This window comes from Rhinopithecus bieti, unplaced genomic scaffold (genome assembly GCF_001698545.2).
Source record: "Rhinopithecus bieti isolate Rb0 unplaced genomic scaffold, ASM169854v2 scaffold_17743, whole genome shotgun sequence".
NCBI lineage: Eukaryota > Metazoa > Chordata > Mammalia > Primates > Cercopithecidae > Rhinopithecus > Rhinopithecus bieti.
In genome coordinates this window covers 1,704,579-1,728,159 of record NW_016809230.1, presented here as the reverse complement: position 1 = coordinate 1,728,159, position 23,581 = coordinate 1,704,579, and the positions used below count along the sequence as shown (strand labels likewise).

At 38.2% G+C, this 23,581-nt stretch overlaps 1 protein-coding gene across 1 annotated transcript in view; it reads right to left on the bottom strand.

The window, feature by feature from the left end:
- The window catches only part of KYNU (kynureninase), a 164,164-nt gene that overhangs the window by 108,679 nt on the left and 31,904 nt on the right, over positions 1-23,581 (bottom strand). The window contains exons 3-4 of the mRNA XM_017888933.1: positions 10,595-10,715; positions 1,350-1,432 (exon numbers count right to left, since the gene is read on the bottom strand). Of these exons, the coding sequence (XP_017744422.1) occupies positions 1,350-1,432; positions 10,595-10,715 (204 nt within the window). The remainder of the gene's footprint in view (positions 1-1,349; positions 1,433-10,594; positions 10,716-23,581) is intronic.

The window sequence follows — 23,581 nt, the reverse complement described above, 5'->3', positions numbered from 1 at the left end:
GAATTGGTGTTTTTTTTTTTTTTTTTTTTTTTTTTTTTTTTTTTTTTTTTTTTTTTTTTTTTTTTTTTTTTTTTTTTTTTTTGATACAGGGTGTTACCCTGTCATCCAGGCTGAAGAACAGTGGCATGATTTGGGCTCACTGCAGCCTCAACCTCCCAGGCTCAATCTAACCTCCCACCTCAGCCTCTCAAGTATCTGGGACTACAGGTGTGTGCCACCATGCTTGGCTAATTTTTACTTTTTTTTTTTTGTAGAGATGGGATCTCATCATGTTGGCCTGTCTGGTCTGGAACTCCTGCACTCAAGCAATCCACTCACCTCAAACTGTCAAAGTGCTGGGATTATAGGTGTGTGTCACCATGCCCAGCCCTTATTCAGTTTTATGTCCTCAGAGCTCCCACAGTCATCACATATAGCAAAGAATCAATAATTACTTTTTAAAAAAACAAGATACTCTCCAGATTTTAATGATTTGCCAGTTGCCGTAGTTTTTTCTATGCAAAAGTCCAGCTTTCCCCACTCCATTTCCCTTCCAGTCACGTTGATTTTCTTTCTAATTACTGGTCAAGATTCAAATGAAATGAAGCAATAAAGACATTTGTATGTTTGCTTATAAAAGAATAAGCTTTCAAAAAGGATTTGAAAACTTGAGTTTTCCCTAAGTCCTTAAAATAGTTCCAAATAGCACCACTCCAATTACCAAAATATCATTAATTTTTTTGAGTACCTTAAATTTTAAACAATGCTGAATATTTAAGCCAATTAAATAACTTTTTTCAAAATGTTAACACATTTACCATATAAAACTATCTTAAATACCACCAATAGTATATATAACTCTCTTTAAGATAGCACATTTCAGACTAAAAACAGCATCAGCTATGTCATTTTCAGTAACATGAAGCTAAAATTTAAATAGATCACCAAAGATTAAATTGAAATGAGCAAAAACATGATTGGTGCTTTACACCTTTAGCATGTCAAAATGTTCGTTATATCAAATAATTAAATTATAGAAAATTCATTTCAGTTGATTTTTATGAAATGTATTCAGTTGTAAATTAATACAATGCATATGTTTTCATAGGTGTGATAAATATTACATTTAAAGTATGACAGAAAATAATAACATATATGTTATTTTTATATAAATAACCTTGTTATGCTCACCGTAGCAATCTTTGAGTTAACAAATTTAAGGTAAAAGTGTACCTCCTTTTTACTATTATAGATTAAAATAGAAAATCACGATGCTCTTCAATAATATTTTGATTTTATGACCTGTGTTTATAATTAAATGATAATATCTTTACAATTCATTTGGAAAAACTTCAGTGTTTTGTACTTACCTACAATGTCCTTCATAAGGCCTACAATACTTTCATCTCCTGTAATCCAAGGACGCCTCCCCACTTCATGACCATAGGCTGCTCTGAAATTGAAAAGGGACATAAACATTTCTTAGCTTTTGTGTGCATGTGTGTGATTATTTCAAATATCAGCTTTAGCAAATAAACATTTCTATGTGGACCTTTCTATGTGTTAGTAATTATATAAAATCAAGCTTTTTTAAAACAAAAAATATAATACTTGGGATTAATGTCTTTTAACTTCTCTTTTAAAATTTATTTTCTTTTTGTTAGGAAGAGGGGGGATTGTTCATATGTTATTTTAACATTTTGCTATATTCTAGCAGTCTAATTTTTTTGGTCTCAGTTATTTTGCAGTTTTTACGATTATTTCGACAACACACTTTTATACCTGTAGCATGTGGTATCTATACTAAAACTTACATACTATTTTGTAAGGCTAGAGACTAAAATGATTATAAATTGACATTTAAAATACACCTATAATCTGTAAATTTAATAGAAGTATATAAAACACGATTATACTCATGATACCATTTTATAGTAAATAACAAAATTTATGAATAATCAAAGCCAACACTGCTTGGTTTGACATATTTGCTAGCAATTTCATCTGTCACATTCCAGCACAATTTTATTATTCTAGTAAGTATCCCGGGAGGCATAGTAGAAAAATGCAAAACACATAGAGTACTTCAACTTTCAAGAAATTTCCATGAAATGAAGAAGGCAAGTACACTTGAAAAACATAGAAGAAATTAAAACAGAGGATTAAGGTGAAGTGCCTCTGAGTGCTGTTACATTGTTGTATCTTATGATGCTCTGAAAGTGGTAGTTCCATAAGCAGACAGGGAGGTCTCCAGGGATCATAACATTTAATACACTTGAGCCATCAGCCTGTTTTACAGCCTCCTGCCCTGTCACCTGTTTGTTTCCCAAGCCTGGTTTGTAATGCTGTCACCTTGTTGGTTGGAGCCAGCTTCTGACAGACCGCAGCAACTCATGGATGATCCTGAGTGAACTGTCCTTATTACTATGCTAAAGTCTCCACCTGGGGAGAAGCTATAGCTTCATTACCATACATGCGATCTATGCACTGGCATGATTAATCACTGAATCTCCACAACTGCGACCCTTCCTCTACATGTGATGATGCATCTTCTCCCCTATCACCTCATAAAACTCCCCTGTCACTTTCCCTCTGGGAGACACTGTTCTTGTGAAAACTCCCAGTGTCCTCCTTACTTATACCAAGTAATCAAACGTCTACTGATCAAAACTTGTTCCCTCTGTTTTTTTTTTTTTAACTACAGAGAAATAGTTTATTTTAAATCATATTTTAGAATTAAGCAACATTTTAAAACTTATTTCATAATAAATATTACAAAGATGGTTTCACAATTAAAAAGATAAATATTGGCCGGGCGCGGTGGCTCAAGCCTGTAATCCCAGCACTTTGGGAGGCCGAGATGGGCGGATCACAAGGTCAGGAGATCGAGACCATCCTGGCTAACACGGTGAAACCCCGTTTCTACTAAAAATACAAAAAAAAACTAGCCGGGCGAGGTGGCGGCGCCTGTAGTCCCAGCTACTCGGGAGGCTGAGGCAGGAGAATGGTTTGAACCCGGGAGGCGGAGCTTGCAGTGAGCTGAGATCTGGTCACTGCACTCCAGCCTGGGTGACAAAGTGACGAGACTCCGTCTCAAAAAAAAAAAAAAAAAGATAAATATTAAATGTTTGAGCCTGCTATATATTCCTCTGACTTTTTTAAAATTATACTTTAAGTTCTGGGACGCAATGTGCAGAACATGCAGGTTTGTTGCATAAGTATACACGTGCCATGGTGGTTTGCTGCACCCATCAACCTGTCACCTACATTAGGTATTTTAACTTCTAGCCCCCACCCCCGACAGGCCCTAGTGTGTGATGTTCCCCTCCCTGAGTCCATGTGTTCTCATTGTTCAACTCCCACTTATGAGTGAGAGCATGTGGTGCTTGGTTGTCTGTTCCTGTGTTAGTTAGCTGAGAATGACGGTTTCCAGTTTCATCCATGTCCCCAGAAAGACCTTTGTTACCATGTGAATGAAGCCCATTTTTTCTGGGTAACAGTTCTTAATTCTTTAGGAATCCAAAAGTTTGTCAGCTTGAAAGAAAGGAATGAAAATGTGCTTTTTGTATCGTACCAACCTGGGTTGAATCTGTGTCAGTAAACTGGTGCTAGTGGGCTGCTACTCCCTAAGAGGGGCGGTTAAGACCGGAGGACTACAGCACTGTTTTTCCTCCTTTGCAGATTTCCAAGGTATCAATACTCCCATCATGGGCGATTTCATACTATCAACAAAAATTCTGAGTATTTAATAACTGGCTTTTGACATCTGGTATAAGTCAGCTGCAGGTCAGTACTGGTCATGAGACCACATTTATTGAAACTATAGGGTTTCATTTTCCACATTTGTACAAGTAAATGGGTAACGATGTGGACCTTAAAGGATTCCCATGAGAAATAAATGAGATAACATGGGAAAGAGACCGTTACATAGTACCCCGTTTCTGAGTCTTCTTTCCTAATGTAAATCTAATGCTAAAACTCCCTTCATCAGCATGTGGTACAGAACACAATTTTTAAACTAACATTTCTATTACCATATAAACTAAGATGAAGGAAGAGGACTTTCTTTGAGAATAAACATAGACTGCTAAGAACTAAGGATGGAAAAGAGGGGCAGTTGTTAGTTATTATTATTCATATTGTTATTAGACAGCCTGCAGCTTGCCTCTTTCTTGATTTTCAATATAAATGCTAAAGACAAAAATCATTATCATTAAATGGTAGTTAAAGGCAGATACTTGGATCCTTTTTAATTTTAATCACATAGAGCTCCACGGCCTTTGCTGATAGCACAATACATCTTATTACATTTAGGTAGTAAAATTCTATGTTCTGCCTCAGAGAATTTATATCTCAGAATATTATGCCACCTACTCCTCTCTCTGGTAGACACCGTGGTAATAATCTTTAAGGATATGTTTCTTCCTGCAACGCTTTTGGCATCTCCTTCCCTTTAAAATACCACACAGTGTCTGCTGCTTCATTTTGTTAGCCCACTAGCCTGGGGTAGTGAAGTGTATTTACAAAGTGTTACCCAAATAAACCCAAAGTAAAGTGGCCTGTCATTAGAAAGAGTTGATGTAGATTAAAGTGCAGTTATAAACATCAGTATTAGGGTTAAGAAAAAAAATATTATATTGCTCAAACAAAACTACTTAAAATAGTTGCAGCATAGATGTAATCTTCTTTTACAAATGCTGGAAAGGAAAAGAGAGCATGGGAGAGAGTTAACTCACTGCCACAGAATAAATCATTGCTATAAGTGGGTGTTTTCTGAGACATCTACTAGGAGTATTTACTCACAAAATTAGGACTGCAGGATGGGAAATTAGGAAGTTAATAGAAACTTGGATCCTCTTTAAAGTAGGACCATGCTTTAACCATCCCACAAAATGAAAAATGGCCCTGTTTTTAGAAAACTTCCTTCCATAAGTAAATAATTATGATTTCACAGCCTGCCTTCATTATATTATATTTTTTTCCATGACCCACTTGATGATTAGCCAATAAAGACGTTGCAAGGCCAGGGACGGTGGCTCATGCCTGTAATCCCAGCATTTTGGGAGGTCAAGGTGGTTTGATTCCTTGAGCCCAAATGTTTGAGACCAGCCTGGGCAACATAGGGAGACATCGTCTCTACAAAATTAAAGAAAAAATTAACCAGGCTTAGTGGCGTGTGCCGGTAGTTGCACTTACTCAGGAGACTGAGGTGGGAGGATAGCCCAGGTCTGAGAGTTTAAGGACGCAGTGAGCTATGATCACATCACTGCACTCCAGCCTGGGCAACAGAGTGAGACCCTGACTCCAAAAAAATAATGTTAATTAGAAAAACAAAAATAAAGATGTTGTGAAAAATCTTTGTAACATGCCATTCTATGTATTTTCTTATGTTCTCGTATTCAAACACTATTGCTTTTAAAGGAAGAAATGCTTAAATTAAATGAGACTAGAGGGGTCTGAAGGAGGCATCTACATTTCTCTGGCATATTTTATCAGTGTCCTGTCAGCACACACACACTGCCATGTAGAGTAAACTCAGTGGTGTATTCCTGATATTTAATTCAAAGGGACATTTTTATCTTTAAATAATCTTACCTAAACTGTCACAGTTCTTAGAAGAATCCCTGTAGAGACAAAACTATGGTAGGTTTTTGCTCTTATGAAAAGAGAGAACACCCTTGATGTAGCAGATTTGACAATGTAAATGATCCAAAATATTGTGATTCTGTTTTAGGGACATTATACCCATTCCCCACCTTAAAATATGCTCTTTAGGACTGATATATCCTTCTGTTCTAGCTGGATTGTGGCATTATGATTATTAACCAATGTTATTCTCCATTAAATAATCTAGGTCATTAGTAAATATTTAATATAAAATATTATTTCCAAATATTTATGCTTATTGCCTATTCATTGCAACAGACCCATAGATTTCAGACATACTGTTGCTTCTTATTATTATAAAACCTTTTTGCTTATAATTAAGTATCAAATAAATATCACACAAAAAGTTTTATATTTCAGCATATTAGAATTGCCTAAATGTTGCCATTTTGCAAAACAAATATATTCCTCAATGTGTTATTAATCTACTTTAGAAATCCTGTAGAGTTGAAAATAAAAATGCAAAATAATGGTAATAGCATTTTAAAACTACAGAGAGGTAAAAGTTTCTAAGAAAACGATTTTCACAGTTTGCCTTAAGAAAGTTTAAGTTTTAGAAATAATTTGTTTCTACTATCATCTGAATGTGTCCCCTTCAAATTCTTATGTTAAAACTTGATCTGCCGATGTGACAGTATTAAGAGGTAGAGTCTTTAGGAGGTGATTCAGTCATAAGGGCAGAGCCCTCATGAATGGGATTAGGACTCTTATAAAAGAGGTAGGAGTCAGGTGTTTGCCTCTTCTGCCACATGAGGATGCAGCAAGAAGCACCATCTTGGAAGCAGAGAGCAGACCTTACCAGACACTAAATCTGCCAGCACCTTGATCTTGGACTTCCCAGTCTCCAGAACTATAAGAATGTTCACTTCTCTTCTCTATAAATTATCCAGACTCAGGTATTTTGTATAGCAGTGGGAACAAATTAAGACAGATCCTAAAATATTTCTAGTTTTACCTCTATTCTTGGATTTTCCTTAGTATAAGAAATCAAAGATGGTAGCCAGATGAATTACAAAATCAGGCTTCATTATGACAAAAAAATTGTTTATTCAATACTTAGGTGTGGTAGGCAGTATGTCTGCAATAGGCCATAAAACTAGAGAAGATAGAATCCATGAGCCCAATGGCATTTCCTACTTTATAGCACTTGGATGGACAGAGATTTGACATCTATATGCTTGTGCAAAATCTTGCTTTGTTAAAGCACTCTAATTTTTATGTTACTGTTAAGATTATAATTTTTTTTGAGACTAGGTCTGACTCTGTTGCCCAGGCTGGAGTGCAGTGTTACAATCTCAGCTCACTGCAACCTCCACCTTCCAGGCTCAAGCGATCCTCCCACCTCAACCTGATGAATAGCTGGGACTACAGGTATGTGCCACTACATCCAGCTAAATTTCTTTTGTATATTTTGTAGAGATAGAGTTTTACCGTGTTGCCCAAGCTGGTCTCGAACTCCTGAGATCAAGTGATCTGCCTGCCTTGGCCTCCCAAAGTCTTTGGGTAACACCCTTGAACCACCATGCCTGGTCAAGATTATACATTTTTAACACTATCTTTTTCAACTAAGCAACTACTTTCAATGTGCATTATAGTGTTTAGTAAATGTGTAATCGTCTTTGACTCAGCGATTCCCATAATATTCCATTGGTCAAGAAGAAAAGGAGTCACTGACCTGTTTGAGTATCAGCCAAGAAGTAGAGCAGAAGTGGCATTGAGGCAGGCAAAGAGGAAGAAGTGATCAGACAAAACTTACCACAATAATTCGAGGCCCTGAATCTAGAGGCAACTGAACACATGCAGGGTTTGATTTTAGTACAAAAAAAACAAAGCAACAGTCAGAATGAAAACGGAAGAGACTAACAGACCACGGAAGTGGCATGAAGACTACATGTATATATGTATGTATGTATTTAAAGACATGGTCTTGCTGTAGCCCAGGCTGGAGTGCAGTGACACAATAACAGCTTACTGCAGCCTCAACCTTCTGGGTGCAAGTGATCCTCTCACCTCAGCCTCTCACGTGGCTGGGACTACAGGCATGCACCACCACACCCAGCTAATTTTTGTATTTTTTGTAGAGTTGAGATATCACAATGTTGCCAGGCTGATCTGGAACTCCTGGGCTCTTGTGATCCACCCGCCTCAGCTTCCAAAGTGCTGGGATTACAGACAGTAGCCACTGCTCCCATCCCTTTGTTGCTCAGGCTGGTTTTAATTCCTGGGCTAAAGTGACCCACATTGGCCTCCCATAGTGCCGGGAATACAGCCATGAGCCACCATGCCTGGTCCGACTACTTTGAACACATCTGAAAAAGGAGCAGCCACAGAAAGAAATGTTATCTAAACTTAAGCACAGCCTCCTAAAAATACAGCTGCCATTGACCCATCCTCAGAGTTAGATGGACCTTAGCACCTGGAGGTACAAATTCAGCTGCCATTCATCTCCCTCTTGGGAGCTTCCACCTAGGAAGGATACTGCCCATTAGCATCAGGATGAAAAAGCCCAATGGAAACCTTTATATTTTCCCACTGAAGCTCTAAAATTCTTCCCTTTAGTTAAGCTGGTATATAAACCCTTACCCATGGCTGTTCAGCAAACTACCCCTTGTAGAATTCTTCTATCTGAGTGTGAAATAAACTTTTCTCCTGTTAACCTGTCTGTTGTCAATTAATTGGCAGGCCCTCACTACTTTGACCTAAGTACTCAGTTTGTAGAGAAGAAGTTTCCTCCCAATAGAACTTCAGCTGGAAAAGATCAGAAGTGGGATTTTAAGCTAAATATTTGGGAGATAAAAAACAATAACGAGCAAACACTTTTGGGATCAAAAACGGTGGGTGAGGTAGGGAGAAGAGGCATGTGATCAGGCATCCCAAACACCACAGACATTTATGGGCAGGGCCATGTTGTTGACAGAGTCACTACAGCTTAAAACAAGAAGATTACATAAACTAAACAAAGCATGGATGGAATAGATGTCCATTTGCTTAGCAGTCTTCTTTAATTCACTGTACATTGCCTGAAGCATTAAAATACACAACCTTTCTGAATCATCTGTCTAATGAAAACTCAGTGAGAAGGTTTAATTAAAATGATGAAATTTTCCATCATACAAGGTGAAATGTAAAAGACAAAGCAATAGAAGGGCATGAGGTGATTTCCTGAAATACAACTTTAAAGTCTTGAAAATAATCAACCAGTTTCTTACTTAAGTGGGATGACTATAAGGATATGAATAGAATAGCAGGGCAGAATATATTTTAAATGCTTAGAGGATAAAAATTCACAGCCTTGCTGAATGAATACCCAAGAGGCAAGGACACTCTATAAGTTCAAATTCATCCAATCTAATTATCTGCCCTCTCTTACATTAAGGCCAAAAATGAATATTAACCATTTTTATTAACTATGACCCCATTCATTAAATACTAAAACCTGCTAGATCAAATTTGGTGGTACGTATTTTGCAAATTATGCATAAAAGTTATGCAGATAAAGTTATAACATGATTAATAAATTGTATAAACTTCTATCATTTTTGCATCAAGTTGTGAAATTACATTCTTAATCACTGAAATTAAGAACTTCACAGTGTTATCTAATAGCCATAGTTGTAATCATTTGCACAGTCAGTGTAAGCTATACATTATTTATTTATTTATTTTATTGAAACAGAGTCACCCAGGCTGGAGTGCAGTGGTGCAATCTCCACTCACTGCAACCTCTGCCTCCCGGGTCCAGGCAATTCTCTTGCCTTAGTCTCCTGAGTAGCTGGGATTACAGGTGCCTGCCACCACACCCAGCTAATTTTTATATTTTTAGTAGAGACGAGGTTTCACCATGTTGGTCAGGCTGGTCTTGAACTCCTGTGCTTAGATGATCCACCCACGTCAGCCTCCCAAAGTGCTGGGATTGCAGGCATGAGGCACCTTCCCGGCCTAATTTTTGTATTTTTTTAGTAGAGATGAGGTTTCACCATGTTGGCCAGGCTGGTCTCAAACTCCTGACCTCAAGTGATCTGCCCACCTCGGCCTCCCAAAGTGCTGCAATTATAGGCATGAGCCACCGTGACTGGCCTACTAATCTTTAACGAATGGATATTGTTCCCAATTTGAAAACCAGTAGCATGAAGAATGAAGAAAGGTAAAGAATGCATTCTGAGTTTCTGACAGCCAAATGTTTTTCCTCTGAAATTCTATTTGGTTTGGTTTCATCTTTCTGAAATGTTTTCCTAACTGTCAAGTTTGGCTCATCTTCATATTGATTTTTCAGTTTCAAATAATCAGAAAATATTTTAAAATATTTCTGGTTATCATAAAAATAAGTGTTGATAATTTGGCCTAATCATGAAGCTTCTAAACATTAACTCCTCTCTTAATTATTAAAGAAATAAAATAAAATGATTACATATGGTTTAGAGATGTCAACACAGGAGAGGAACTTAAATGTTTAAATACTGTAAAAGTTTTAGTCCTGATTCTGCCACTAACTTGTTATGTCACCTTATTCTGATCCTCAGTTATTTTCGTCAATCAAATGAGACTACGGAGCAGTTAAGGTTTCTCTGTATCCATGGATTCCCTCTCTATGGATTCAACCAACTGCAGATCAAAAATATTTGGGGAAAAAATGGATGGCTGCATATATACTAAACATGTACAGACTTTTTTCTCGTCACTATTCCCTAAATAATACAGCATAACAGCTATTTATATAACATTTATATTGTATTAGGTATTATAAGTAATCTAGAGATTATTTAAAGTATATGGGACCATTGTGGATTTTGGAATGATAGGGAGGCCCTGTAACTAATTCTCCACAGACAACCAAGGGATGACTGTACTAGGATTCTATTACACATCTTTCCAAATATTAGACAACCTAATGTGATTTTGTAAATGTTTGTATGTGATGTAGAGTAGTAGCTTTTAAAATAATACTTACATTTTGGCCCACTTATCTAGTTCTTCTTCAAGATATGTTTTAACCATTTTTGGTTGAAGACCAAGAGAATTTCCCAAGAAATAGATGGCATTTTCATCTTTATTCACTAATGATAAATCAACTGAAACAGAAGAAATGTCAAAAAAAAAAAAGCTTTTTCGGTATGGTATTGTTAAGCCAATACAAATAATTAATATAATCAACTCTAAGAAGGATAAAAAGTAATTAAAAATTACTCCTAAGGATGACATCAGGTCCTCTAAAAAATAATTAACTTTTGCATTTACATTTTAAAATATAATTTAAACCTTAGAGGTTATTATGATGATCTCTCATATTTACTGCGCTCCATGGGGAAATCTAAATTAGCAACTACTTCCAATCATGAATAGCCAAAGCATTAGAAAAAAGTTAAAAACAAATGTTTTCAATTAGGAAATACATCAGCCCATCTAATTGTATAAGAAGATTACCAGGCCGGGCGCGGTGGCTCAAGCCTGTAATCCCAGCACTTTGGGAGGCCGAGACGGGCGGATCACGAGGTCAGGAGATCGAGACCATCCTGGCTAATACGGTGAAACCCTGTCTCTACTTAAAATACAAAAAAAGCTAGCCGGGCGACGAGGCGGGCGCCTGTAGTCCCAGCTACTCGGGAGGCTGAGGCAGGAGAATGGCGTAAACCCGGGAGGCGGAGCTTGCAGTGAGCTGAGATCCGGCCACTGCACTCCAGCCTGGGTGGCAGAGCGAGACTCCGTCTCAAAAAAAAAAAAAGAAGATTACCAGAATTTAGTCAAGTACTAACACTGTACTAATTTGTGTTGTAGAAATGGCAATTTTTTTCAAAAATGCAAATAATTATTTATATAACTAAAGTAGATGTACTGGATTTATGTGCTTTTTTCATTCTATATCCATACACATGTACAGATAGTACTAACACGTATATAGGCAAAGATTGCTCTCTATATCTACTTCTTATTCATACAAATCAAACTTTGGTGATTTTTATCCTGCAGCTTACCCACTGCAAACAAACCAATCCATGTGCTTAAAACATAGTCCAGAAAGTCACAAGTTTATAATCACAGTTGTAAACTACTGAGTTTTATCTTATATCTTAGGGGTAAAAAGACTAAGCTTCTCGTTTATATTTCATTGGAATCATTAAGTACTATGTTGGTCTTTATTTCAGACTACTCAATTAAACCTTTAAAGACTTTTTAGAGACATACCATCTATTTCAACCTGATCCCTTTTATAGATATTGTTCTTCATTGGCATCTTTTAAGCCTGACCAATACAAGATATGCACATACTGTTTACACGTGTGCCAGAAGAGTCCTCTTGGTTAAGGTATCCATTATTTCCTGGACCTAGGATTAGATATGCCTCCCCATTTCCCATCCTCAAGGTTATCATGTCAGCCAGGCACAGTGGCTCATGCCTGTAATCCAGGCACTTTTGGAGGCAAAATCGGGAGGATCACTTGAGCCCAGGAGCTCAAGACAAGCCTAGGCAACATAGACTCCATCTCTATTTAATTTATTTTTTTAAATAAAAGGTTATCACATCAATGGTTCTTGTCACATTGGACATTACTGATAATCTCCTTATAGCTTGAGTGCAAGTTTAATGCCTTTGGGATTATATCCACAGTTTTTATGGCTCCTATGCTTTCTCTATACAACCCTTAAGAACATGAGAGCTCTAGGTTCCTACATAGTTCCCAGTCCTTCAGTGCCAGCTGCTGACTCTTGCACAACTCAATGTCATTTGGATTCTGTTGGATATCTTGTTTAGTATTTAATGCTTATGAAGTGGGAGAAAATCCCCTTTCTGAAGCATTTATTGTATATACCTTTTTTTCCCAAAGTCAAGTCAGGATTAATGTACACCAGCCAACCTTGTTCTTCAGGATTATTTTCTGTCTCCTGTACTGACAACTTTTTTTTTAGCATATTGTGAGTTTAGTGCTATGCTAAAACATTTATTGTAGAAATTATGATATTATTACATTTTTCTTTGAAGTAGGTGTTGCCAATTAGAGCATACATTTTTTGCAGTTTCTTAATGGTCCTCTTGGTTTTCTCTCTCACTTCAATGGCCTTTTCACAAGGCCAAGGAGCTTACTAGAACTTTTCTTTTCAGAGTGAACTGCTTGATTAACATATGTCCTGTTAGTAGATCCCAAAATTTTGGTTAAGTCACAATGCTTCAAGACTGCAGTTCACTCTTTCTTTTATAGCCTTTGCTTCTTATTCCCTGGAAAGTCTTCCTCCATTGAATTTAGCCTGATCTTATTAGGGGGAGGAAAAGGAGGATAAGCTGTCTCAGTTTCTTCCTCTTAATCCATACTGTCCAGATCTACTCTGAGAAAACACTGAGAGGTGTCATGATCTGGGGATCCTGTGGGTTCATGTTCAGATCAGATCATTTGCTGCATTTGTTTTGTTAATACCCAGCAGGCAGGATATTTAACCAGTACCTTTGTTTTAAGCAAGGCCAGGCAAACTTTTTCTTTTTTTTTTCTTTTTTTTTTTTTGAGGCAGAGTCTCACTCTGTCGCCGGGGCTGGAGTGCAGTGGCCGGATCTCAGCTCACTGCAAGCTCCGCCTCCCGGGTTTACGCCATTCTCCTGCCTCAGCCTCCCGAGTAGCTGGGACTACAGGCGTCCGCCGCTTCGCCCAGCTAGTTTTGTATTTTAGTAGAGACGGGGTTTCACCGTGTTAGCCAGGATGGTCTCGATCTCCTGACCTCGTGATCCGCCCATCTCGGCCTCCCAAAGTGCTGGGATTACAGGCTTGAGCCACCGCGCCCGGCCCAGGCAAACTTTTTCTGTAAAAAGCCAGAAAATAAATATTTCAGGCTTTCCAGGCCATACGGTCTCTGCTGCAATTCTTCCTTTTTGTTATGGTTGGATAAAAAAAGCCATAGATAATTAAAAAACAAATGTGCCAGTCATCCTAAAACTTTATTCCAAAAGAAAGCAGAGATTTTTGAGCCTTGTCTGAGGGTCACACTTCAAATTCTGGCACAGATTGGTCATGTTAAAAGAGTTCATTGGTTCCCCCTATCAGACAAGTCTCCACATTCAGCAAATCCTCCTTGAGCTGGGAGTACTTGCTTCATATAACAAGCCCACCCCTAGTTTGCTAGGGCTTCTAGAACTAAGGCTTCTGGGTAACTTAAACAGGAATTTATTGTCTTACAATTTTGCAGACTCTACGTCCAAAATCAAGTGTTGGCAAAGTTGATTCCTTTCAAGCACTGTGAGGGAAGAATACGTTCTAGGCCTTTCTGCTTGGCCTATAGATGGCCATCTCTTGTGTGCATGGCATTCTTCCAGTATGCCTGTGTGTTTCCCAATTTCCCCCTTTCATAAGAACATCACAATATATTGAATTAGGACCCGCTGTAATGATCTCACTTTAATTTGATTGTTTTTGTTAGGACAGCCTTAGGCACAGGTGGTTAGGCTGTCAACACACGAATTTTTAGGAAACATAATTCAACCCATAGCACTCTGCTTAAAGGTTCGCTTGACTTCAAACTTGTTTATGAGCTCAAGAATTTCAACTTTTAACAAGCAGGGCTTGCTCCAGTTAGTCCTTAAGTCAACAGTGTTAGAGCCATTCTTCTGGAACGCTCCTTTCTTGGAAAAGGCTACAGTATGATTACTGTAAAGCTCATGGTTCTGAAAACTCACTTGATTGCTTGAGGAGCATTTTAGTGCATCAAAAATGTCCACCACCATGACCCTTATGAGCTTACTCTTTTAGTTTATATGAAGCTTAACCTAGGAACTAGTTTCAAAATATCAATATCACTTCAGATTTAAATATTCTCCCCAGCCCTAGCTCATGCTTGACTTAAGTTCAGGAAACTGAAGTTTGGAACAAAGTAATGTGTCTATTAACAATTTATTTTCTTGTTCCTCACTGCTACTGCTTCTAAGTCCTCCAATGGAGTGGAAAAAGAAAGACAAGAAAACCTTAGTCCAGTTTTGGTGCTTTTGGTTAGCTCTTTCCCTATAAAGTATTTTTTGTGAGTTCATTAAAATCTCCTTCCCACTGGAGACCTCCAGTCTCCAGTTTCCTGAAGTAGTTAATGCATACTTAAGCTGATGTCTCATGATCTGCTTGCTACCACCACTTCCCACTTCATACAACATATTTCTAGAATATTTATGCAAAAATTACCACAACCCAGCAAGCAGACTTCTCAGGTATGACCCTTTTGCAGTATATTTTTGTTATAGGAGTTATTAAGAAATTATTTTAGGCAAATAGAGATGAAAAGGGGTCCTTGGGAAGTTTTTGTTTCTTTTAAAGCAGCTCCAGAAATATTTCTTGTCTAACAGGAAAGCCCCGGCTCTTAGCTTTAATATGCAAATGCAGGTCATTAGAAACTGGGTCCACCAAACATGGTGATTTCTGTCCTCTTCCTCTTGTCCCCACATGTGCCTGGCAACATGGCTGCCCTCACATATCTCCACAACTGGTCTCTAGCACAGTGAGAACACACACAACATTTATTGATAAAGTTCACCATCTTATATGGACTTAGTTCATGTTGCCCTAAGATAATGACAATAATAACATCAAAGAGAACTGATCACAGATTACTATTACAGATATAATAATGAAGAAGTTTGAAATATTGTGAGAATTGCCAAAATGTGCTGCAGAAACATAAAGTGAGTACATGCTCTTGGAAAAATGATGCTGATAGACTTGCTGGAATCAGTTGTCACTAACCTTTAATTTGTAAAAAATGCAGTATCTGTGAAGCACTCTAAAGAAAAATGCAGAGCTCCCCAGGTATGGGCACTTTTCCAATCAGGAAAACAGGTGAAGGGTTCAAGATGGCTAACTAGAAGGAGTTGGTGTATGCTGCTCTCACGGAGAGAAAACAAAGTGGTGAGTAAATGCTACATCTTCAAATAGATACTGTAAGAGGTCATGTTGGGATTCAACAAGAAAGCAGCAGGGCCCACAGAGAAGAAAGGAGCAAAGCCAAGGACCTGCCCACCTGGGACCACTGTAGAGCTTAGGAAGCTCCCTAAAGTCAGGAAAGTGTTGATGAGTGAGAGTTCTCAGGGGATCCAAACTTTTGCCATGGACCTTTGCAATCCTGGGCGTAGGAGAAGCCACTGACCTCAGTGGAACTCCAAATCTACACAGAGACCAGCCTGGAGTCTTTGCAGGGGCACCACTTAAGCCCATAAAGAGCTGCACAGGCCTTGGATCCCTGAGCAGCTAGGCATCAGCTGCCATAGCCGCACTAGAGGCTACTGTAATGGTGTCAAAGAGTGGCCAGACTGCCTAAGCCAACAATAAAACAGGTCAAATACGGGCAATACATAATGATAAAGGGTTCAATTCAACAAGAACACTAAACTATCCTAAATATATACATAGCAAACACTGGAGCATCCAGATTTATAAAACAAGTACTTCCAGACCTATGAAAAGATTTAGATGGCTAACAATGCTAGTAGGGGATTTCAACACCCCACTTACAGCATTAGACCGATCATCAAGTCAGAAAACTAACAGATTTTGGACTTCGATTCAACACTTAACCAATGGGAGCTAATAGACATCTACAAAACATTCCACCCAACAACCACAGATTATACATTATTCTCATCTGTGAACAGAACATATTCTATGATTGGCCATATGCTTGGAGATAAAGCAAGTCTCAATAAATTCAAAAAATTGAAATAATACCAGCCATACTTTCAGATCACAGTGGAATAAAAGTCGAAATCGATACCAAGAAGATCTCTCAGAAGTACACTATTACATAGAAATTAAGCAACTTTCTCCTGAATGACTTTGGGGTAACCAATGAAATTAAGGCAGATATAAAAAAAATTCTTTGAAATAAATTAAAACAGAGATACAACCAACATGCCAAAATCTCTGAGATGCAGCAAACACAGTATTATGAGGAAAATTTATAGTGCTAAGCACCTACATCAGTAAGTTAGAAAGACCTGCAATTAACAATTTAGTAACACACCAAGAGGAACTAGAAAAGCAAGAACAAACTAACCCCAATGCTAGTGGAATAAATAACTGAAATCAAAGGAGAAAAGAATGAAATCAAGTCCTAAATATTCATAGAAATGATCAATGAAACCAAAAGCTGCTTCTTTAAAAGGATAAACAAGATCAGCAGACTAGTATTTAGATTAAAAAGAAAAAAAATAAAGATGTTTCAAATATGCACAGTAAGAAACAACAAAGATGACATTACAACTAATCCTGTAGAAATACAAAAAATCCGGCCGGGTGCAGTGGCTCACGCCTGTAATCCCAGCACTTTGGGAGGCTGAGGCTGGTGAATCACGAGGTCAGGAGATCCAGACAATCCTGGCTAACAGGGTAAAACCCCGTCTCTACTAAAAATACAAAAGAATTAGCCGGGCATGGTGGCGGGTGCCTGTAGTCCCAGCTCCTTGGGAGGCTGAGGCAGGTGAATGGCGTGAACTCAGGAGGCGGAGCTTGCAGTGAGCCGAGATCATGCCACTGCCCTCCAGCCTAGGTGACAGTGAGACTCCATCAAAAAAAAAAAAAAAAAGAAAGAAAGAAAAGGAAGAAAAAAGGAAGGAAGGAGGGAGGAGGGAGGGAGGGAGGGAGGGAGGGAAGAATAGAAGAAGAAAGAAAGAAAGAAGAAAAGAAAGAAAGAAAGAAAGAAGAAAGGAAGGAAGGAAGGAAGGAAGGAAGGAAGGAAGGAAGGAGGAAGGAAGGAAGGAAGGAGGAAAAGGAACGGAGAAGAGGAAGAAAGAGGAAGAAAGAGGAAGGAAAGAGGAAGGAAAGAGGAAGGAAAAGGAAGGAAAAAGGAAGGAAAGGAAGGAAGGAAGAAGGAAAGGAAGGAAGGAGGAAGGAAGGAAGGAAGAAGAAAGAAAGAAAGAAAGAAAGAAAGAAGAAAGAAGAAAGAAGAAAGAAAGAAAGAAGAAAGAAAGAAAGAAAGAAAAGAAAGAAGAAAAGAAAGAAAGAGAGACAAAAGTTCCTGGGGCCGGGCATGGTAGCTCATGGCCTGTAATCCCAGCACTTTTGGGAGGTCAAGGTGGGTGGATCACGGCTGAGGTCGGAGTTTGAGACAAGCCCTGACGCAACATGGAGAAACTCCCCGTCTCTGTTAAAATACAAAATAGCCAGGTGTGGTGGCAATGCCTGTAACCTAGCCTACTAGGGAGGGCTGAGGCAGGAGAATTGCTTGAACCTTGGGAGGGCCGGAGGTTGGCAGGGAGCCAAGATCGGAAAGAAAAAAAAAAAAAAAAAAAAACCATTGCACTTCGCAGCCTGGGCAAACAAGAGCAAAACTCCTGTCTCAAAAAAAAAAAAAAAAAAAGAAAGAAAGAAAGAAAGAAAGAAAGAAAGGAAAGAAAGAAAGAAAGAAAGGAAGGAAGAAATACAAAGATCCTTAGAGACTATGAACACTTTACCCGTGAAAGCTAGACAATCTGAAGGAAGTAGATAAATTCCTGGAAAGAAACAACCTCCCAAGACTAAATCAGGTAGAAACTAAGACCCTGAACATTCCAATAGAGTTTCAACTTTAATCAGTCATAAAAAACTTACCAACCAAAAAAACGCTTGTGCCAGACGGATTCACAGCCAAAATCTATCAGACTTACAAAGAAGAGCTGGTACCAACACTGCTGATACTATCCCCAAAAATTAAGGAGGAGGTGACTCCTTCCCAACTCATTCTAGGAAGCCAGCATCACTAGATACCAAAATCTGCCAAAGAAATAACAACAACAACAACAACAACAACAAAATTACAGGTCAATATCTCCATAGAAGCAAAAATCATCAACAAAATACTAGCAAACCAAATCCAGAGGCACATGAAAAAGTTATTTCACCACATTCAAGTAGGTTTTATCCTGGGATATAGGGTTAATTCAACACATGTAAATACATAAATGTGATTCAGTATGTAAAGATAATTGAGAACAAAAACCATATGATCATGTCAATAGTTGCAGAAAAAGGTTTCAGTAAAATCCAATATCCCTTCATGATAAAAACCCTCAACAAACTAGGCATCAAAGAAACATACCTCAAAATAATAAGAACCATCTATGACAAACCCATAGCCAACATCATACTGAATGAACAAAAGCTGGAAGTATTCTCCTTAAGAACTGGAACAAGTCAAAGATATCTCCCACTCCTTTTCAATATAGTACTGGAAATCCTAGCCAGGGCAGTCAAGAGAAAGAAAGCAAAGGAATCTAAATAGAAAAAGAATATCTATCTCTACTAATGATAAGATTCTATACCTAGAAAACCCTAAAGACTCCACCAAAATTCTCCTAGAACTGCTACACAACTTCAGTAAAGTTTTGGAATACAAAATCAACATTAAAAAACCTGGAGCATTTCTATATGCCAATAATGTTCAAGCTGAGAGCCAAATCAACACTACAATCCCATTTGCAACAGCCAAAAAACAGTAAAACACTAAGAAATATATCTAACCAAGGAGGTGAAAACTCTCTACAAGGAGAACTCCAAAGTACTGCTCAAAGAAAAATTACAGATGACACAAATAGAAAAACATTCGATACTCATGGATTGGAAGAATCAGTAACATGAAAACCACCATATTGCTCAAAGCAATTTATAGATTCAAAGCTATTCCTATCAAACTACCAATGTAATTTCTCACAGCAATAGAAAAATCTATTCTAAAATTCATATGTGAGCAAGAAAGAGCCTGAATGGCCAAAGCAATCCTAAGCAAAAAGAACAAGGCTGATGGCATAACATTACCTGACTTCAAACTACAAGGCTACAATAACCAAAACAGTATGGTACTGGGACCAAAACATATACATAGACCAATAGAACAGGATAGAGAACCCAGAATAAAGCACACATCTGCAACAATGTAATCTTTGACAAAGTTGACAAAAACAAGCAATGAGGTAAGAACTCTTATTGAATAGGTGCTGCTGGGATAACTGGCCAGCAATAATAAAAAGAATGAACTGGACCCCTACCTCTCATCAAATACAATTATTTACTCAAGCTGTAAGACCTAAAATTGTAAAATTCCTAGAATTTACAAACCTAGGAAATATCATCCTGGACGGTGGCTTTGACAAAGTATTTGTGACTCAGTCCTCAACAGCAATTGCAAAAACCCCCCAAACTGACAAGTGGGACCTAATTAAACTAAAGAGCTTCTGCACAGCAAAAGAAACTATCAGCAGAGTAAACAGACAACCTACAGAATGGGAGAAGATATTCACAAACTATGCTTTGCAAAGATTTAATATCCAGAATCTATAAGAAATTTAAGTAATTCAACAAGTGAGAAACAAATAACCCCATTAAAAAATGGGCAAAGAATGGAGGCAGAGGCAGACAGATCACGAGGTCAGGAGATTGAGACTATCCTGGCTAACACGGTGAAACCCCATCTCTACTAAAAATACGAAAAATTAGTCAGGTTTGGTGGCAGAGGCCTGTAGTCCCAGCTACTTGGGAGGCTGAGACAGGAGAATCGCTTGAACTGCGGAGGTTGCAGTGAGCCGAGATGACGCCACTGCACTCCAGCCTGGGAGATGGAGCAACACTCCATCTCAAAAAAAAAAAAAAAAAAAAAAGGGCAAAGAACTTGAATAGACACTTCTCGAAAGAAAACATACATGCAGCCAAAAAATTTATGAAAAAATGCTCAACATCATTAGTTGTTAGTGAAATGCAAATCACAACCACAATGAGATACCATCTCACACCAGTCAGAATGGTTACTAAAAATTCAAAAAATAACAGATGGTGACGAGGTTGCAAAGAAATAAAACACTTATACATCGTTGGTGGGAATGTAAATTAGTTCAGCCACTGTGGAAAGCAGCGTTGGGATTTCTCAAAGAATTTAAAATAGAACTACCATTTGACCCAGCAATCCCATTACCAGGTATATACCTAAAGGAAAACACATTATTCTACTAGGTGAACAGAATTGTAGATTCATTGCAGAACTATTCATAAAAGCAAAGGTATGAAATTATTCTAGATGCCCTTCAATGGTGGATTAGATAAAGAACATGTGGTAAAAATACACCAAGAAATACTACATAGCCATAAAAAGAATGCAATCATGTCTTTTCAACAACATAGATGCAGCTAGAGGCCATTATCTTAAATGAATTAATGTGTGATCAGAGAACTGCATACTATATGTTCTCATTTTTAAGTGGGAGCTAACATTTGGTACATAAAGGGAGGAACAATACTACCTATTGGGTACAATGTTCACTACTTGGGTAACAGGATCATTTGTACTCCAAACCTTGGCATCACGCAATTTATCCATATAAAAAACTTGCACATGTATCTCCTGAACCTAAAAGTTGAAATTAAAAAAAAAATAATGCAAACAGCAAAGTGCAGTAAAATGAGTTATGCCTGTATGTCCCTTTAATATATTCATCATTGGCATCCCAATAAAGCTAATTTTAGTCTGAATTGCAACTATGTTAAAGTCTTTGTGTTAAGGATTATATCTTCTACAAATATGGATTACCTATCATAATGACTTCCACACACACACACACACACACAAACTTGATATATGTTTGGAATGTCCTATTAATAGCATCAACATTAGCCATACACAACCACAACTGGAAATACATTGTTAGATACAAGTACCAGATAGTCTGTGTTTGAAAGAGACAAACTGCCATTCATGTTAATATCATACATATATAGATACGTTACTTTTAAAACTGGTTATAACAATATTCCTGAAACAGTTTTTTAAATTATATAATTAGAAAATCGATCATTTTATATTTTATTACGACTTAGATACTGGTCTATCACATCATGAGCTTGAACAAATACCAGCACCTGGGTTTGAGTCAAAAACTCTAAATTTTTTGGTGTAGGACTCTAATATAGGTGTAGTTTTTTTTTTAAAAAAAGTCCCCCAATCAATTCCTTATGTGAACACACTTCAGAAGGCCTGGCATTTAATTTACCCATTAAAAACAAGACAAAAAATAAACAAAAAATGAGACTTCTCAATTTAATTAAATTATCCAAGGTCACAGAAGGTAGCTTAACTTCAACTTACTACAGCATAAGGTTATTGTAATTTAAGATTTAATTAAGTTCATTTTAAATATTTTAAAATTCAATAATAAAATACATATGAACTCAAAATTTTCCAATACTTTTCACAGATGAAACACACAGAAAATTACATTGTTTCCCAATTGTAATAAAATTAAAAGACTACATTAGGACAGAAGTGAAGGGCCCAGTCCAGTTCCCCCAAGAGGTAAAAGAATAAAAATCTCAGCATAGTTCTAACTCCCAAACACATACATTTACAAACACTCAATAAACAAACTCATATTGAAAATGAGGTGTAAGTTTAACAGAGAAAGTAACTACGTTTTCCTTTTCCTTTTCCAAATTGAAGAGGAAACATAGAAGTAACAATATATTTTGACAGAAAAGCAAAGGTAAGCTCTAATATTTGTTTAAAATGGCTTGTCTGTGTAAAGAATATTTGAAGTATTGAGAGACAGGACTAGCTGGATTTCCTAGGCTGATTAAGAAATCCTAGGTCTAGCTGGGGAAGGTGACTGCACCCACCTTTAAACACAGAGTTGGTAACTCAGCTCACACCTGACCAATCAGGTAGTAAAGAAGGCTCACTAAAATACAGATTACACTAAAAGAAGGAGGTAAAGAGATAGTCAAATCATATATCACCTGAGAGCACAGCGGGGTGACAATGAGTGGGATATAAACCCAGGCATTTGAGCAGGGAGTGGCAACCCCCTTTGGGTCCCCTCCCATTGTATGGGAACTCTGTTTTCAATGTATTAAATCTTGCAACTGCACACTCTTCCAGTTCGTGTTTGTTACAGCTTGAGCTGAGCTTTTGAGCTTTTGCTCACGTCCACTACTGTTTGCTGTCAGAGACCCACCATTGACTTCCATCCCTCCAGATCTGGCAGGGTGTCCTCTGTGCTACTGATCCAGCGAGGTGCCCATTTCTGCTCCCAATTGGGCTAAAGACTTGCTATTGTTCCTGCATGGCTAAGTGCCCAGGTTTGTCCTAATCGAGCAGAACACTAGTTGCTGGGTTCCATGGTTCTCTTCCATGACCCACGGCTTCTGACAGAGCTATGACACTCACCACATGGCCCAAGGTTCCATTCCTTGGAATCTGTGAGGCCAAGAACCCCAGGTAAGATAGCAAAAGGCTTGCCACCATCTTGGGAGTGGCCTGCCCCATCTTGGGAGCAGCCCGCCATCATCTTGGGAGCTCTAAGAACAAAGATCTGCTGGTAACATTTGGTGGCCTCGTATGGAGTTTCTCCAAAGCAGTGAGTAATATCAGACCACTTTCACTTGCTATTCTGTCCTCTTCCTTAGAATTGGAGGAAAATACAGGGCACCTGTCGGCCAGTTAAAAACGATTAGTGTGGCCACTGAACTAAAGACTCAGGTGTGACGCTTCCTGGGAAAAGACTTTCTAACAACACCCAACCCTTCTGGGTTGAGAGTGTTGGTCTGCCTGGAACCAGCTTCTGCTTTCACAATTTTCCTGGGGAAGCTGAGGGTCGACTAGAGGCAGAAAGCTGTCGTCCTGAACTTCCAACTAGAGGCAGGAAAGTTGTTGTCCTGAACTCCCAGCATTGGCTGATCGAGATCATGGTGCAGCCAGAAGTCTCTACTCGACAGTCGCCTATGCATCTGCCCCTACCTCTCCTTCTGACCCATACTTCCTGCATCCTAACCAAGACTTTCTTGAAAGTGTAGCCCCAAAATTCTCCTTACCTCTGAATGTACTTCCTCCGATCCCTGCCTCCTAGATACAAATGCTTCAGGCTTTCACTTCCTCTCCCAAGTATTAGAGCAGGTTGTATCTCCAAAGGGATCTAAGGAAGCTCTACACTGAGTCCTTAGTCATCTAGGCTATGAACCCAGGG